Genomic DNA, 19359 nt, shown 5'->3' with positions numbered 1-19359 from the left:
ATTAAGGTAAGTACACACTATCAAGGGATATTGGTTGTTCATTTTTTATGTTTGAGGTTTACACCTCTTTAAATGTGTCGGTTTAAAAATACTACAAATGACTTTCATAAGGACATTAACATGCTAAAACTTTAGCAGAGATTTATGTTATTTTTGATTTACTTCTGTGTCCCCACAGTTTGCCAGCAAGCAGCTTACCAGCTTTGGTCCCACTAACATAGTGAGACATTTTTATGCGTCTGATGGCGCGCTCGTGAAATTCTAATAGCAAACCGCGGAGGTCGGATCTGAGGTTAGGTAAGTTGCAGCTAAGGGTAAGGTTGGGATTAGTTTTGTTTTGTGTCTCCACTGTTCTTATGTCAGATAGTAGAGTGTCTAACTGCTGCTGCTGCCTTCTCCTCTTGACCCCAGAGCCAATTTTAATGAATATACCCCTCATAAAAGATTTATGTGCATTCCATAGCAAAAATGGGTCTGAGACCCTGTGTTGGTCTGGAAAAAGTCCATCAGGTTTTTCTCTAGAACGGCTTTGGTATCCAGTGATTGAAGTAGTGCTTGGTTAGATCTTCATAGAAAAGTGGATTGTGGGGCGAGAGAGTCAGCAATTGTAAGAAGTATGGGAGCATGGTCTGACCATGATATGTCTTTAATTGAGACGTCCTGTGTTCCTTGAAGAAGCCACTTGTCAGTTAAGAAGAGATCTATCCTTGAGTAGGAGTTGTGTGATGCAGAGAAGTAGGAAAAGTCTCTTTTTGTAGTATGCAGGCAGCATCACACATCAAATAGGTCTTGAGAATGCAAGAAGCACTGAAGGGACACTGTGGACTGTTTTTGGTGGGAGGTAGAGCCAATTTGAGGGTCCGGAAGTATTTTGAAATCTCCACAAAGGAGTAGGGATCCCTGTCTGATTTTCTCCAATTTCTTTGTTAATTTGTGAAGGAATCGGAGTTGGTGGAGATTTGGTGCATACAGATTTACCAATGTGTATCTGGTAGAGTTTATGTCACAGAATAACACAAGGAATTTGCCTCCTGGCTCTGCTATTTCTGATACTAGGTGTCTCCGATCTCCACCATCACTCCTCTTTTTTTAAGGGGAAAGAAGCAGTGAATACATGAGGAAAGCTGGGGTGATGAGACACTTTATGAAAGTGTGTCACCTGGACACATAGGATGTCGGCCTTGTGTTGTAGGGCTTCTCTCCAGAGTGACCTGTGTTTGGCAGGATGGTTAAGACCCCTAGCATTGATAGAGAGGATGTTAATCCACATTAAGTAATGGTTGTGGAATGCTGGGGTCAGAAGAACATAGGTAGGTGAGGATGATGATGTGGAGCCATGGGCAGGTAGAGGGCAAAGCACTTCAAGCGATGGGTTCTCAAACTCAAAAATCAAATACATAAAAAAAAAAAAAGGAAAAATTAAATAGATCAAAACATTAACAGTTAAAAAGTGGATCAAATATCCGAGTGCAGAAGTATCTGGTACTGCACCAGTGGTGTGGAAGAACAGTCCACTGGCTAAGGGCACTAGTTTTTGACTTGTGGTCCAGGCAAAATATGCTTGGTAAACATCCTTAAGGCGTTTATGAAGTGTTAGATGTCAGGAACTTGGTGCCATTCGGTGGACAGTTTTTGAGGCACATTGGTCTTTTTAGCATGCAAATAATCTGGGATAATCCCCCACGTTTTTAGAAGCTGCAGCCCTGCTTCCATTGAAGAGATCATGTGATTTTCCCTATCTTTAAATTCCAGCAGCTTTGTAGGGTTACCCCACTTGTATGTGATAGAGTGGTGTCAGCTTTCTGCACAGATGCATAGTGTACTGGGAGAAGTCAGCATAAAATTGCAAGTTGCAATATGGTGCAGGAAAAAGAATTCTGGTTGTGGGAGAGGGACATTAGTTGGTCTTTCATATCGAAAAAAATGGATACGCACAAGCACATCCCTTGGTATATTTTCTGGGATGAAAGGCGGTTTATGAATGCAGTGAATTCTGTCTATAAATGTCCGGAACATCAGTTAGCAGAGATTTGAACAGATCCAGAGCGTATTGGCACAATACAGATGGTTAGACAGATTCAGGGAGGCCTCTTATTTTCAGATTATTGCACTTAGATCTGTCTTCCAAATCTGCTAATTTAGCTTTGCTTCATAAATGATCATCTGACTGTTCATCATGCGCATCTATGAGATCATTGATTATGTGTGCAAATTCATCCATTTTAGTTTCCACATGGTCTACTCTAGACCCAAGGGAATGTATTTTCTCCTTGATATGTTTAGTCAGGTGCATTATGTCAGCATGTATTGAACTTTGTAGTGACACTAACATATCTTGTGTCCAGTCCATGATCGGTTGGGTATTGGTTGGGAAAGAGATTATGGAGTCTGGGAGTTCCCTGGTGATGTTCAGTGAATCTTGGCTAGTAGAGAACTCACCATGTGATGGAATGTGGTCATCCAGTCATGGTTTGGACTTGGCTGGGCTCCTGCTCAGAGTAGTAGAGGCTGCAGAAGAGAGAGATGACTGAAGTTACCCTTGAAAGGGAGAGCCACTGGAGTGGGCCTTCGCTGGAAACTGTGCTGTATCGTGAGGTAAGAGAGACGGTGCCATCTTGCCTGCTACTCCCGCCAGCCTGAAGAAAGTAAGCCATTCGTTTTTTCAACCGAGATTGCTCCACAAGCGCGTCTGTCACAGGAGATGGATCGCACCATTATGGGGTGTATAATCCGCCTTGTTGTGTTGCTTGGAGCCGATATTCCCTGGGCCTCTTGCGGAGCCCTGGAGTTAGGCGTCCATTAGCCATGAGATTTTAGTTATTGAGTTTACATGCACTTTAAAAGTTCTGGGCAATACACCAATAACCTGGGGTAGGTAGAGAGTTACAGTTCACACAGATAAATATTACAGCTATAGTTGGATGCCCCTGGTTGGTCTCATACGACATATCGCTGCTGCTTCTACCATAAAAAACATAGCTTATATGAACTGTACCCTTACCTGTACACCAAGAGTGATCAGCCATGGCATAGGAATGTACAAGCAAAATATGGAATCCCTGATTTCCTGCACTGAATTTCAGCTCCCTATATCTATGAATGCTTCTCTTGTTTTTTTTTTTATCTTGTGTTAATACTTATTGAACAGCAGTATTTAAACTATGTAGCAAATATTCCAAACAAATGAATGCCATACATTCAAATTCAGTAGTTTGTGGCCAGTCCTCCAAATAGATTTTCAGAGAAAGAGGTAAACTTTTTCCCTACTGACATCGTAGGGTTGTTCAGTAATTTACAGCACTCAGGTTATTGACTTCAATAACAGAGCTGAGAACTGGATAGAGCCTTTATCTAAAATTAGCCAGACTGACACTGATTAGTTGTTAACGGAAGAACTGCCATATGTATTTTCGATGAGTGTCAATGACAGCCTTTCCCTTAAGAACCACAACTTCTCAACAAAACTGGCTTATGATGATTGATGCTTCATGCAATCATTACCTCTCCCATAGAAAAGAAAGATGAACTCTAGGCAAACATCAATACACTGTTGAATTACATATATGTGAACTTCTTTATCTGAAAAATAAATGGTCATTTTTTTCTGGCCAGTCTTGTGATCTAGACACTGCTGCTACACTAAATAGCCAAGAAAACAACTCTGCCCTTTCCTTCTTCAGCTCCACTGCTTTCAGGGTGACCTCGTTTTTCTATGGACAGGATTGCTGATTTATTGTCCAATGAGAAGCCTGGATGCATAGAGGTGAAATAGAAAACTGGGAAGGTGAAATAAAAAAAAGTGGTGTCACCTGCCTACCTATGAATGTGTGTAAAGCACAAGACAGGCTGAACAAAATTACAAATTCATTGATTAGCAAAACAGTAAACATATATACAGTGTATGTGCATTGCCTGGTTGTCTGTCATGGCATCAAAAGTATGCAAGATAACAATACTGCAAGCCTGTACAAATAAATACTTTGGTCAGATGAAACAGATAGTCCAAGATATACCAGCTGCAGCAACCATGCGGTATTTTAAACAGTAAACAACAAATAGACAAACTATGCCACGCTGGAATATCAAATCTTGAGTGAATGAAAATGTGTCACCTAAAGTACACAATGTAGATAAAAATTAGTGATCGATCAATATTGTTTTTTGCAATGCCGATACCGATAGTTTGGTCATCGGATATCGGTATCGGCCGATATTGGCCAATATCTTTGAAAAAATTTTTTTTTCTAAAGGTACTCCTTGTGGAGGGATCTGGGGGTCTAAAACAGTGTTTCTCAACGCCGGTCCTCAGGGCACACTAGCAGGCCAGGTTTGCAAGAAAACTGAAATACATCACAGGTGAAATAATTTGCTGCTCAGTGATTGCAGTATTCTAGGCTGCATCTCCCGAAGGTAATACTTAAAATCTGGCCTGTTAGTGTGCCTTGAGGACCGCAGTTGAGAAACACTGGTCTAAAAGACCCCAAACCCCTCCTCGGCACTGAAAAGCTTTCAAAACGCCAAGTTTGGCCATTTTGAATGCTGTCAGTTTTTTTAATTCGCTGCAGAGTACCCGGAAGTGATGTCATGACATCACTTCCATTTTTTTTTCATGGAGACCAGTGCATGCGCACTTGTGGCAGGGATACCGGCTTTCACGGGGACACATCTTCATGCTACACCGGGTCTTCTCTTCGGCGGCGGCGGTGGTGGAGGTAGGATGCCTGGGTCTCCTGGGTCGGGAGACCCAGGTGAGCTGTAGAAGGCGGCGGGGGGGGGTGGGAACGTCCCCTCCGGCTCCTTGTAATGACAGCCGAGCAGCTTCTCAGCCGCATTGGTTGTAATTGCAAGTCAGCCGACCATCGGCTATGGACACCGGTACCGGGGTGAGGCCTCTAGCTGCAGGCATCACTCCAGGACATGCACTTTCCCTAAATATCAGCAATATCTATAACCTTAGGGGCTGATTCCGATATATCGGGGAAAATGCATATCGGCCCCATATATACCGGTGTTGCCAATAATCTGTCGATCTCTAATAAAAATCCAAAAAAAGAGTATATTAAAAGAAGAAAAGACAAAGAAAATCATAAAAAAGTCCCATAAAGTACAAAACCGATCCACTTCAGCTGGTGATCTCTTGGTGTATCAGAAATGAAAGAGTAAACTCCCAACTATGTGTGTTGTTACACAACACCACTCTGTGGTTGCATGCAAGACTTACCAGAAACAATTGACCACCTGTTACAGATAGGGCAAATACAGCATAAAAGTAGTATGGTGACAGATCTCTTGAAACAAGGAAAATGTTTCCCAGCAGATGCAACTTGCCTCCACTAAGAAGCTCCACACATTGATATGTTGGGAATAAGCAAAAGTGTAATCTATTTATAATTCTTGCCTTTATTGTAAAATAATTAAACTCAAATTTTGTAGAACAAGAAAGCGCTTTCTCGAACTAAATCCAACAGATACATGAAATGGCTTCCCGATTACTTCTGGTCAGAACGTGGCAACTTCACAGCTGGCTCCGCCCGATGCGTTTTGTCATAACTGATGTCACCTGGGGCACTACAGCCTGCATGTCTACAAACCGCTTGGGTTCCTGGCCTAAGCTCTGCACAGGACCACAGCTTTGGCACCACACTCTCCTCTTTATGATTCTAAGCCCCATCATCTGCAATTCCACTGTCAAATGACAGAGCTATTACTGAACACTAAGGCTTTGGCAGCCAACAGCTGATGATGGGTTTTGGGTTTAATGCCAGCTTTGAACTTAATACCAGCTTGGTTGAGGTCCTTTGTATAGGTTTGGTCTGGATATATGGGTTGGGTCGGGATTACAGAGGGCTCCACGGATACAGAGGAAATCATTTAAAGACTATAGCTGACTTCAACTGACCTGACAAACTTTTATTGAGAAATCAGGCAGGACAAAAGGCAGAAGAACAGAGGCTGCAGCCCAGTATGGCTAGCTTTACACGGGTACTTGCAGGCATAACAAGGTGCTGCTAAAACATCTTAGTTCATGACAAGTTTATTTTAAGCAGAACGCTAGAGTGATCCCATTTAATTTGTTGTATATGGCTTCATCCTTCACAAACTTTTAAATGTATTTCATAAAAAAAGAATAAATATAATTATTCCTCACCTAAATGTTCCTTTCAGCAGCTGCCCTGGCGAAATGTCCTTGGTCTTATTATTGTAGCCATAGAAGAGCTCTCCAAAGAGGGTCTGGTTCATCGGCATCTCAGGACTTTCTCCACAGTGCGCTCCCCCGGGACAGGGCTCTGTGACCAGGTGACATGACAGCCCATCAGGACCCAATTTATAGTCTTCAATACAGCTGCAGGAGAAACATACATAAGGTCAAATCAATTATTGATTCTATACCCTAAACTACAGAGCCTTAGCTATTTCTTGCCATCAGCAAATAGGTGCCCTCTTTGTTTTAATATGATCGGAGGCATGTAGAAGAAAACAAAAAAAAAAAAAATCAAAGACATAAATGCTGAGTGTGCTCATTAGGAGGCAAAAGAACACAAGTCTGACCTTAATGCTAATTAAAACAGAACATGGATGAAATAAAATCTATACATTAAGTAAAAGCTGTCTTGACACCCACACTTAAAACCACTTATGCCTTTAAAATAAATATGTACTCATGGCCAAGAGTCAACAAATGTATCTTTTTTTTTTAGGAGCTGATCTGTCCAATCTAAGAGCCAGAAAAAATCTCAACAAAAAAAAAAAAAAAAAAGATTTTAAAAAGGTTAAGCAGCAACGGAAATGGTTTAGTAATAACTATTACATGACCCCTGGGGTTTGTATAGTTCTGCTCAAAACTTGCACTTCTGTTCCGGAAAAAAATAGAATTTACTATGTCCATAACATTGTGTCCTGCTGATATTTTTACTGCTCATTTAATCATCCAATTTTTACTGCCCAGGTGAATGCATTAGATATGGGTTGTCACTGTTCTAGTAGACATTCTCTGCAAACTACAAAAAACATGAGGGTTCAGAGACTATGGTGCCTTGGTACAAAATCTTAATAGGGACCTCTTATTTCTTTCTGTACTTTGGATTATATAAAGAAACAATTGTCCATTCAAATCTTAGAATCTATAACGTTCTCTGCGAATAATAATTTGCAAAAGCCAGTGGCCCTAAATGAAGTCAGGGCTCCCTCTGATTCTGAATGCTTGTCTCAACAGACCCCAGTTCATATTTTGCATTAGGGTCCAAAGTAGATTACCTGCAACCTGTGCTACAGCAGTTGGCCTATGTCTTTTTTTGTTTTAGGTGATCTTTCTCTTTTATATATGTTTTGTCAGTGTTAATTAAGAGGTAGTAATCAGTAAATCTGTAAAAATCCATTATGTTTGAATTTATTAACTCTAAGTTCATTTTTGCCTGACCTGGTGTTTTCCTCTGAGACTACACACCTATTAAATTGAGTTTAACATTAAGTGAGCTAAGGACCAAAAAGGCAAATCTTCATCAGCTCAGCTGCCATTTAAATTTGCCCTTGGACTGTAACACAATTAAAAAATTCCTCTCAGCTTCTAGGTTTGCTGAGACAAAACAAAGGAAAAAAAAACAGATAGTTATCACAGTGCACCGCATGTAATTAATAAACACAGTTTTTTTTTATTTTTTTTTATTTTTAATATATAAAAGGACTTCCCTTACTTTCTGTCTTCATTAGTTTAGACCAAAATGTATTCTGCTATATCTATAAGTATCAGATAGAAGTGATCAGCAGCAATCCATATTATTCTCACACAGACAGATCTATTGTAAGAAGGCTGGTTGCTAATCGCAGCCAGTGTTTATTACATATGATCAGGGCTTTTTTCAGCTGTAACAAGGGGTAACACAGTCCCTGCACCTCCAGTACTGAATGTATATAATGTCAAGACCTGGAGGATCTAGTGATGCTGCTGCTGGGGAATCTATTGTCACTTGAAGGATCTATTGTTGCTGGGGAGGACTATTACTCCTTTTGAGGGGATCTGTTGTTGCTGGTGGGTCACTCATTGATGGGAGAGATCTACTATTGATGGAGGGCTCTGTTGCTGGTGACTGCTGGAGAGTCTATTGATGCTGGTTACTTGGAGATCTATTGTTGCTGGGTTGGATTTATTTGTTTGGGGGGTATTTTGTTGTGGGGGGATCTATTGTTGCTGGACAATTTATCATTTTTGGGAGATATATTTTGTTCTTGGGGAGATCTATTGTTGCCAAGGGGGTCTTTGTTGCTGGGAAGGTCTTATGCTCCTGGTCACAGGGGACCTATATCACTGCTGTTCATTAGCAAATTCCATAGAAACTACTTAGCACCAAGCATACCAAGCACCTAGTATTCTCTAGGTAGAGGGTGGAACCAAGGGACGGTGCTCGAAGGTGGGTAAAGGGTGGGAACAAGAAAACTTGGAAAGGGGGAGTTCCTGCACCTATTTTTTGAGAAACAAAAAAAAGCCCTACTTGTAATTACTGTGATTGGCTTACAGTAATGACTAGGCATGGAGCCATTTTGATTGGATCTTTTGATTTTGCCTGTAATCTCCACTGTCTAATGACAATTCAATCCCAGGTATTGTGAGCACACTTAGCGCACACGTGCACATTACAAACAAGGACGTTTATAAAAGTCCTCTAGGAATGACATTTTTAAAACAAGGTCTTAAAGAGGTTGTAAACCCAAGAAACTTTTTTTTTTTTTTGCTGCAACCTGAAAGAGAAACCCATAATGAGCTAGTATGCATCGCATACTAGCTCATTATGAAATACTTACCTAAGAACGAGCCCCCACCGTGCCGCCCGCTCACCTGTATGACGGGCGACATGTCCAGTCGCCCGTCTTCCGGGATTGCGGCATCCAGGCATCTGATTGGCCGGAGCCGCGGTGACGTCACTCCCGCGGGAGCTGATGGTCACGGCACGGGGCTCTGAAGAAACGGCACCAGTGGCCATTCCTTCAGAGCGCATGCACCAGTGACGTCACTGACTGCATGTAAGGTAAATATCTCCTAAACGGTACATGTTTAGGAGATATTTACAGTACCTATAGGTAAGCCTTAATATAGGCTTACCTATAGGTAAAAGTGTCAGAGGAGGGTTTACTTCCTCTTTAAGGTGGTTAACAGAAATAATGAAAAGGAAAATAAAATTAACTGCTAAAAAGCTCAAGCCAGGACAGTTTTTGATAGACTTTTTAGATTGTAAGCCCTCTATGGAGCAGGGCCTTTGCTCCTGTATTGAATTGTATTGTAGCTGCACTGTCTGTACTCATGTTGTAAAGTGCTGAGGAAACTGTTGACGCTCTATAAATCCTGTATGAAAAAATAAAAATAAAAAAAGACTGGAAAGAGTTGGATCTGTAATTTGTTATATTGTTATTCTTTATTGAGTAAGATACCTCTAGCTTACTTTTCTATCATAGACCCAACAATGAGCAGCCAGTGGAAATCCATCAATTTTATGTGAGGTTGCAAAACTATTATGAAGGGCCCAAGATATCCATATATTGAACAGGAAGCAGGTGCTAAAACACTATGTTAAACACAATGCTAAAACACTATGTCCTCTTTATTGAGAGTAAAGATGTGTTTTGTGTGCCACCTACATCAGGGAGGTGTAACAATTCCACAGCCCCACATGCGGCCTGGTGCTGATGAAGAGAGGTACTATATATGTCGCCTGTGGCCACCAGGGAAACAAAGGATGGTAGGATGGATAAACCAGCCAGGGGAAAATATGACAACAGGGAGTAGTGTGAATGCCAAACCAAGAAGAGGCATCCAGTGGTTTATTTAAATATTCAAAGAGTCAGCGAACGGACTGAATGTCGGCCTGATTTTTTTTAAAACCAGCCGATGTCTACTGACATTTGGCCTGTATGTAACCGGCTTTAGAAGCAGACAGCCTGTTGCCTCCTATGGTGAGCTCCATCCGTAAGTTCTTCTAAACTATTCACATAACACAAGGGGTGGAGCTTGTACAAAAGGGCATTATTATTCAGCTGTGCCTGAATACGACACTGGTGGCAAAGGAAGGGGGAATTTAAAAATTCAGTGCCCTAAGCATTGATGGGGACATCTTTCAGTAACAATATAGAGGTACCAGGCAAATTCCAATTCTGCTTGTAAAAGACCTTGTGTGAACTCACTCAAGCATCCACTTTATCTACTTGCTAAACTTTTGGGATACCAAAATTCATGCAGCAAATTATATCATCCCCACAGTCTTCACTAAACAAACCAGTAAATGAATGTGACGGTAAAGCTCGCAGGATACCTCAGGGTCTATCAACTGTGCAGATGTTTCTATAAATTAAAAACATTTTTAAAGAGTTTAAAAAAATCCCATTTATTATTTCTTGTGTATTACACCTTACATATGTATCACAAAGTTAATGTTTCGGGCTACAGCCTTTCATAAGATTTTTTTTGGCTTGCTCAGTGTATAAAATTGTTTATTAACATGCTATTTTTTTAGGAAGCAAGTAAAATCAGTCATTGAACTCCTAATGCTCATCATGAAACACTGCAGCTGTGATCAGGCCAAAACATACGTTCAATAGACCCTAATCTGAGTTGTCTGTAATTCACTACAACCATATTCCAGAGTGCTCATCACATACAGTATAAGAAGGACTGATCTAGTCCTTGAATCTAAGTGGTGCGAAAATCTTCTCAAATTCAAAATTGTATGGCAGGTTTGAATCTCACTAGAGTCTGTGATATAGATATTCCTCTAAATTTAGCCCTGACAGTTTTTTTAATCTGTGTTTCTGTATGTGACATTATGGAGCCTCATATCTGGGTCTTTGGAAATACTTTTATTTTCTTTCAAACCGGTAAGCAAAAGGTGTTCTCAGTTCACCAGATTACTAACAATCATAAGTGAGATGGTCTAGGGGTACTATTGCAAAGCTTGAATGGAAAACATAGCACAACTGTAGATAATTATTATTATTTGATGTAGATAGTGAGGACTGCTTATATCAGAATTTTTACTAAGTGCCAGAAATATCCAGATTATACAGAAACCTAATCAATCCAAAACCACATATATGCACACAGTGTAATCAGTGTGCAGGTGCATAAATCAACTCCAAAAGATCAATCTGTGAAATAAGTGTATATCTGTATATAATGTATAATGTGCACACAGTAATTTGTGCCCAATACTTTGTATCTCATCTACATTCTATAGAGCAATAAATGATACTAGCGTCTCACACAGTGATCACTACCTCTGAGGAAGTCTAATAAGGACATGACGAGGGCATGGTCAGTGACATCATTGTGCACCCTTGAATGATTGAATGCTGATGCCCTTAGTGTAAGGAAAAGCCATGACAGGCAGCTTCTACAGTCTTGTATTGATGCTGATTTCATCAGCTGGAATATGTGAATGTTTTTGTAACCACTTTGCAATTTTATGAAAGATATTGGCAGTGAGCACTATAGAGTCCTATATTTTATTTTGAGCTTTGCACACTACCTTAGGTGGACGCTGGAGCTACATGGAGGAGTATTGCCTAACTGGATAGTTGTTAGAGGTCCTTCATCTTTTAGGCACACAGGTGGAATATTGTGGGATTGATAACTTGGAGATACTTAAAGTATTATTCACATATTCTGGAGATAGTTTTTGTCACCGTGGATTATTTGTATTGCACAAACTTCACTATGTGAGACACCAGTATCATTTATTGCTCTATGGACATTGAGATACATAGTATTGGGCACGAGTCGCAGTGTGCACATTATATATAGTTATACACTTATTTCACATATTGATCTTTTGGAGTTGGTTCATGCATTTGCACACTGATTATGCTGTGGGTATTTGTGGTTAAGTTATGGGTTAATTAGGCAGTGTATATTTTGTTCAACTTATTGCTTTTTGTGTGTATATTATTTTAAATGAATGTCAACAGTTTTATTGAAGGTATTATTTTGAATGTATTGTCATATGTACAGTATGTTTGTCACTCCAAACTAGTGAAGTATTATTTTTATTATTTGATTGGTAGCACAGAGACATTACAATCCATTTTTACAGAAATCTAAGGGCCATTACTCATTTGTAGACCTCCAAGGTGAAGCTATAGTCATTATTCAAACTAGGAAAGCTTAAATCATAATCAGTCCACCATTAACATCCTCAGACAATAAGTATTGTTGTTAAGGTACAACAATTCACACAAAGTCTCAGACTACCAATTGTGCTGTCAATGTTTAGAGCACTTTACATTGTTCATTGTCACTTTCCAAAGTTCTTGATCAAATGTCTTCTCAAACATTCTGTTTGATTATATATGTTTTTAACTATCGCACTCACACACCAGGACCATTAGGCTCTTGGCAGACCTTTAATGCTGAAGCAAGTTGCCAAATATGCTTGGGAACCAATTACTTGAGTTGGAATCTATGCAGACATGATCATAAACATCAAGTGTTCATCCTAAAACATGTATAGGCAAAAATATTTTACATATCTCAATAAAATGATGTCACATTGGAGCTGATTTACTAACACTGGAGAGTACAAAATCTGGTGAAGCTCTGCAGAGAAACTGATCAGCTTTGCACTTTTTTGGTCAAGGATTAATTGAACAAACTGAAGCTGATTGGCTGATTTTGCACGCTTTAGTTTTAGTAATTCAACCCCATTGAGGTATTACTATATAGCTTGTATTAAATATCAAGTGATCTATAAACTGTGACCAAGGGTGATAAAAAGCATTCATTGTTTAATAGTCTAGAATTATGTGTTTGAATGGTACTTTTGCAGCAGCCCCAGTGTTGAGAGCCGCTGTCCTTGTTGGTATAAAAAATTTAGATTGTTATTCACTAAAGGGAGACTTCAGGAACTGTATGGAATATGTACCGCCAGAAGTGAAAGGGAGAACATAATTGAAACTCAATAAGGTTTAGGTTTTCAATATGAAGCTGAGATCAAGAACACAGGCATGGCCTCAAACTAACAGTAGGAAAGTTCAAAATTAACACCAGAAAGTATTATTTTAGCAAAAGAATAACGGATGCTGGAAACAGACTTCCAGCAGGGCTATCGAGTTAATCAGCAGCAAGTAAATTTTATCATCCTTGATATAAATAGGGAGAGATTTGATGAACCATTGGTCTTACTCTGCTGGCACTTTCTCTGTTATGCTGCTATGCCTGAAAGGGAGTTGCATAGTGTCCCTGGTTGTCGGGGATAAAGTGCACCATGTGTATCTACTGTCTTCTTTAGGGGTGTGTGACAATAGTGAGTTTGATGTTTAAGTTTAAGTATGGTACTCATCTGTTGGGGTTGGCTTTTTATAGCCATAAGTTGGTGGTTTCTTGATTTGGGTAAGAGAAAATTGGCATGTGACCCCCAGTATTTCATGATAAACTTCCATATAATCAGTCCAAAAAACCTTTTGCTTTTAACTTTGCTAAAAATATTTTGCAGTTTTGAATTTGTGATGACAAAACTGTTTTTGTTTTTTGGACTGATATTATTGAACTAGGACACTTGGCAATGTCATCGCTGATGAAACGCGTAGGAAGGAGGTTAGACTGTGACGTCATCGCATACCCAGACATAGCGGACATTTTTTAGGTTGGAAACAATCAGTTTCCTGGAAACAAGCATGCTTTCATCTCCACTGCAATGTGAGTGTATTATGAGATTATCTTAAATCATAAATTTTACCTGTTTGAATGTACTACCCCATGAATGTTCCCTTTCTGCATTTATGAGCCACAAGAGCCTCTGGAGTAGAACGAAGAGGTTTCTTTGCTAACTTAGAAGGTTCCTTATGGAGTGAATGGAGTTTTGGGTCCTTAATCGCTGAGGATTTGATCTTCCTTACAGGAGGTCCACTATTTGGGGTAAAAGGCAGTGTGTTCAGTGTTGGTGGTGGCTCTCTTTGGATCTCTACCCAATTAACCCTTGCATTTGCTTCTATGATTGAAGTTTTTATCTTATCCAATTTTGGACTTTTATTTATTTTTTTATTGATAGCGCTGCACTTTTTTTTCTGTTATTGTCATTCTATGCCTTATCCTGCATGTATGTGCTAGCTGCTTGCTTTTTAGTGATTATATGATTTATGAATTTATGTGATTATTTGATTTATGAGCCATCCATGTCATTTTAGTGCAACTTTTTGACATTTTTATTATTGAACTAGGCACAGGCGGAAACCACAAAGCGTCTGGTGAGCTGCCCTTAAATGCTAATAGCACCAATTACCTGATCACATTGTATGTATAGAAAACTGCTTAAACTCACCATCATCAATTTGTACTAATATGATGCTCAAAGCTGCCAGTCAGACTTTGCTTGGCTGTTGGAATCTGCAAGCACTAATCTGATTGGTGGCTGTGGGCTCAGACGGTACTTGTCTATTATCAGTAAGTGATGTTTGCCTTTTAGTAATGTTGTGTTGGATTAATATGCTAAGATGGCATTTGTACTTTAATATAGTCTACAGTGCAATCATCATGGGTAAATATTAGCATGGTTTATAGCTCTTACCCGCAAATCATGAGAATATTGTACATTTCTGGATCGTCTGGAAAAGGGACTTCTTTCTGAAGGCAGAGCTGTTCACAGCCTCCATTAAAACCATCCGAACAGTCAACCCCCATCTGGCGATTGTAGCATCCTGATTGGTCCTTCATAGGGCTAAGTCCTGGAGGGCACTGCAGAGAAAGATTGATGTTTCATGGTTCCATCATAAAACCCACCAATTTATTACCTTCTCCAACCCTGATTACATTCTGCATATGCTATCCCACAATCATTTGTTCAAAAGCCTCTCTCTGATTCCCTGTTACATTTAGAGAGAACATAAAAAAGGAAAAAAAAATACTTGAAGTGTTTATCGTTTATTTGTGTGTTGCTGTACCAAATATAAAACATTTTAATCAAGTGTCTGACAATTGATCTGCTTGCTGGAGAAGTTCACATCATTTCTTTCCAGTCTTGAGAGTTTAGTTTATGGAATATAAACCACTTTTTAGCAGGAGTGACACCGCTGCCGCAGGAAGATGGTGTTGCTAAGCAACTGCTTTGCAAAACTTCAAGAACAAGTTTGGCTTCATGCTCAAAAAATAGACAAAGCCTACAATAATCACACTGAAATCGTGCCAACGTAAAAAGGAAGAAAAAGCCAAATATGTAAAAATAACACATTAGTTTTGGGTGAACTAACACAATCATACAGTTAAAAAAAAGTGTACAAGTTTACAATTTTACTTTACTTACTATACAGTGCATTCTTCATTTTATGTGTTATGTTTTATTTTGGTCCCAGTCCCGTTTTGTATATTTTTTTTTTTTTGGATTATTTTTCTGATTTTGTAAAGTTTTTCAAAATTTAGTAATTGTCATTGTACAGCACTTTAGCATATAAAAAAATTGAAATGCTCCTAATATGTTTGGCGCTCTTAGTTGTGCACTTGCAGCTCATACCAACCTCAATTGAGAAGTCAATATTTGTAAGTTCAGACCCACCTACATAACACCATAGTTGGGGAAAATTAACCACTTAAGCCCCAGAGGATTTGGCTGCTCAAAGGGCCTATTTTGCTATTTTGCGATTCTGCTATGTGTGACTTTAACAGTGCAACGCTGTACCCAAATGAAATTGACGTCCTTTTTTCCCACAAACAGAGCTTTCTTTTGGTGGTATTGGATCACCTGTGCGATTTTTAGTTTTTGCGCTATAAACAAAAAAAAAGCGACAATTTTTAAAAAATAACAATATTTTTCAAAATTTTTTATATGAAATTCCCCCCCAAAAATATGTAAAAATCAAAATTTTTAAAAATTTTAGGCCAATTTGTTTTCTGCTACATATTTTTGGTGAAAAAAAAAATGCAATAAGCGTATTTTGATTGGTTTGCGCAAAAGTTATTGCGTTTACTAACTACGGGAAAGATTTATGTCATTTTTATTGTTTTTTTTTTTACTAGTAATGGCGGCGATCTGCGATTTTTTTTTTTTGCGGGACTGCGACTTTGCGGCGGACAGATCGGACCCTTGACTGACATTTTTGGCACTTTTGGGGGTACCAGTGACATTACTACAGTAATCAGTGCTATACATATGCACTGTTACTGTAAAAATGACACTGGCAGGGAAGGGGTTAACTTTATTAGAGATCTAGGGGTTAAGTGTGTCCCTAGGGGCATGCTTCTAACTGTCAAGGGGCGTGGCTTTTGATGTAACCAAAGAGACATACGATCCTACATAGCAGGATCGTATGATCTCTGCAGTTACACCAGGGAGAATGACAGGTGGCTTTGTTTACATTAGCCGCCTGCCTCTCTCCCTCTACAGCGGGAGATCGCGAGTGACCGACGGACATCGGAGCCACCGGCCACTCGCGCGGGGATGGCAGTGAACGAGCGGGGGCGGGAGCGCACCTCCGGCGGCGCGCACTCGCCCCCTATTGGCTCGCGGGCGAGTGACGTACCGATACGTCACTTTGCCCAGGGGGGCTGACCGCCGCAGTATATGTACTTGCGGCGGTCGGCAAGTGTTTAAAGATATATGACTATAAAAGGGATTAAAACTAGAAAATATAATTCTAATATTAAGCATACTGTACATAGTTACATTGTCAAAATGAAAAAAGACACATGTCCATAGAGTTTAAACCAAAGAAATCGTACAAAAAATACCGCTTCAAATCGATAATCTGATCGTTAGTACACAACTTTCGAGAGCCAATCACAACGGTTCACTTGATATTATCTGATGGGACAACCTTACATTTTTTTCTCGTACGATACCAGATCATACGTTTTTTTTTTAGTTAGTACAGTTTTCGTCCGAAAATACGATATAAATACAATACATTACATCACTTCTGAATTTTTGTTCTGTTGTACGAGAATTTTCATAATTTTAGTAACCTGTTCATTTTCGATATGAGATTAGCATACAAAAAAAAAAAATGGAAAATCATTTGTCTGATAATCTCATCGTGTGTAACCGGGCATTAACACGAGGTTGATCCAGAGGAAGGCAAAATCCTTATAAAGCATGATCGCATTTCCTCTGACAGGGAAAAAATTGGTTCCTGATCCCCAATGGCAATCATACACTCCCTGGTTTAATAATCTTTTCAATCTATTTCCTATAAATATTAATATCCGGATATATTTTGTGCATTTGGAAACAGATTCACAATTTTTTTTTGGTGTGATCTAGAACCGGTTCCTGTGGAAGACACATTTTCACAGCTCTTACTCGTATGAACAAAGAGGAAGCATCACATTTTTTACATTAATACACTGAAATAATGAAATTTTACTTTAAAAGGATATTTTTATCGTATATGTCAATGCAATGAAAATACTGTATCAGTTTCAGGATTTTTTTAAATTAACAAAATAAATTTTACCTGCCATATGAAGGCTTGCCCCTAGTTTGTCGATCTATTGTGCTTGTCAGGTCAATGACCAGTCCTGTTCTACAGCTTTGTCTGCCCTTAGCATTACATTTAGATTAATATTGTGAATGTTGTTGGTAAAATAAAGACTAACCAGAGAGGAGGTCACTTTGATTTTTGATTTTTAACCACTTAAGCCCCGGAGGATTTGGCTGCTAAAAGACCAGGGGGTATTTTGCGATTCGGCACTGCGTAACTTTAACGGACAATTGCGCGGTCGTGCGACGCTGTACCTAAACGAATTTGACGTCCTTTTTTCCCCACAAACAGAGCTTTCTTTTGGTGGTATTTGATCACCTGTGCGATTTTTTGATCACGCGCTATAAACAAAAAAATAGCGTCAATTTTGCAAAAATAACAATATTTTTCAAATTTTTTATATGAAATTTCCCACAAAAAAAAAGTAAAAATCAAAATTTTTTAACATTTTCAGCCAATTTGTTTTATGCTACATATGTTTGGTAAAAAAAATCGCAAAAAGCGTATTTTGATTGGTTTGCGCAAAAGTTATCGCGTTTACTAACAAAGGGAAAGATTTTTGTCATTTTTGTTGTTTTTTTTTTAACGCGTAATGGCGGCGATCTGCGATTTTTTTTGCGGTACTGCGACATTGGGGTGGACAGATCGGACCCTTGACTGACATTTTTGACACTTTTGGGGTTACCAGTGACATTTTTACAGTAATCAGTGCTATATATATGCACTGTTACTGTAAAATTACACTGGCAGTGAAGGGGTTAACTTTATTTGAGAGGGAGGGGCTGTGTGTGTACCTAGGGGCGTGATTCTAACTGTGATTGGCTGTGGCTTGAGCTGTAGGAACACTGATCAACAGTCCTACATAGTAGAACCGTATGATCAGTGTTTCTACACAGGGGAGAATGACAGGCGGCTTGTTTACACAGCCTGCCTGCCTTTCTCCCTCTCCCCCGACGATCGCATCGGGTCCGCCGGTCGCACGTGCGGAGGGGTCCGTGACCGAACGGGAGCGCGCCGGCGGCGGCGCGCGCTCGCTCCCCAGAGCCTCACAGGCTAGTAACGTACCGATACGTCACTCTGCCTGTGAGGGGCTGACCGCTGCAGTATATGTACTTGCGGCGGTCGGCAAGCGGTTAAATTGTAAAATGTGTGTATTTAGAATCTTGATTTTTAAAGTAGCATTCCTTTATTTTTTTTTATTTATTTTTTTTAGCTTTGAAAAGCTTTGAGAAGAATTGGAACCTCTGTCATGTTTTTACGCTTTGAAGAGATATCCTCCCACTGCCTATGTGGTCAAAAGACAGAACGAAAAAGTAAATGTTCCCAATGGATGGCCACATGGCAATAGAACTCCATGGAGGATATAACTTTTCCCTAGGATAAAAAAAAAAAAAAAATGTAGATGGTGTTCCATTTCAAGATAGTGTTAGATAAATGTGTGTTTGTGTGAGCAATTATTTAAAATATGCTTTGCATGCAGTCACACCCCTCCAGCAATTTCATATCTATACTGTACATGCTGAGTGAAACTGAGAATCACAAGTAACTAAATTGTACAATTAAGAAAATGTTCACAAAAGTGACGTTTCTGCCAATAGCAACCAGTCAAGTTTCAACGTCCAATTTATGCAAAAATGATAAAAAGAATTCTGATAGGACACTGTGGACGACATCTCCAACTTTGCTAGTGTTTTTAATTATTTTTAATGCAAGAGTTTTATCGTTACCTATTTTCACTACAAGAAGCAAGACCATTTTTTTTTTTTGAGGAGCTACCAAAACCATTAATATAACCAGATGGCACTTTTATCAACTTTAATTGTATTCAGTAATGTCATATCTGTTTGGGATTTGACAGATTTTTTGAAAAACAACATGTTAAGTTTATTTGACTGCTCTGTATAAACCACT

General features: G+C 39.3%; 1 protein-coding gene across 2 annotated transcripts in view; it reads right to left on the bottom strand.

Moving 5' to 3' along the window:
* Window positions 1-19359, bottom strand: part of ASTN1 (astrotactin 1) — an 808141-nt gene that overhangs the window by 119276 nt on the left and 669506 nt on the right. For both annotated transcript variants that reach the window (XM_082264783.1, XM_082264784.1), the window contains exons 12-13: window positions 14544-14710; window positions 6149-6343 (exon numbers count right to left, since the gene is read on the bottom strand). In XM_082264783.1, the coding sequence (XP_082120909.1) occupies window positions 6149-6343; window positions 14544-14710 (362 nt within the window). The remainder of the gene's footprint in view (window positions 1-6148; window positions 6344-14543; window positions 14711-19359) is intronic.

This window comes from Pelophylax lessonae, assembly GCF_965119305.1.
Source record: "Pelophylax lessonae genome assembly, chromosome: 8".
In the NCBI taxonomy this organism is placed as follows: Eukaryota; Metazoa; Chordata; class Amphibia; order Anura; family Ranidae; genus Pelophylax; species Pelophylax lessonae.
The sequence above is the reverse complement of the archived record's forward strand: the minus strand, read 5'-3'. Positions and strand labels throughout refer to the sequence as shown.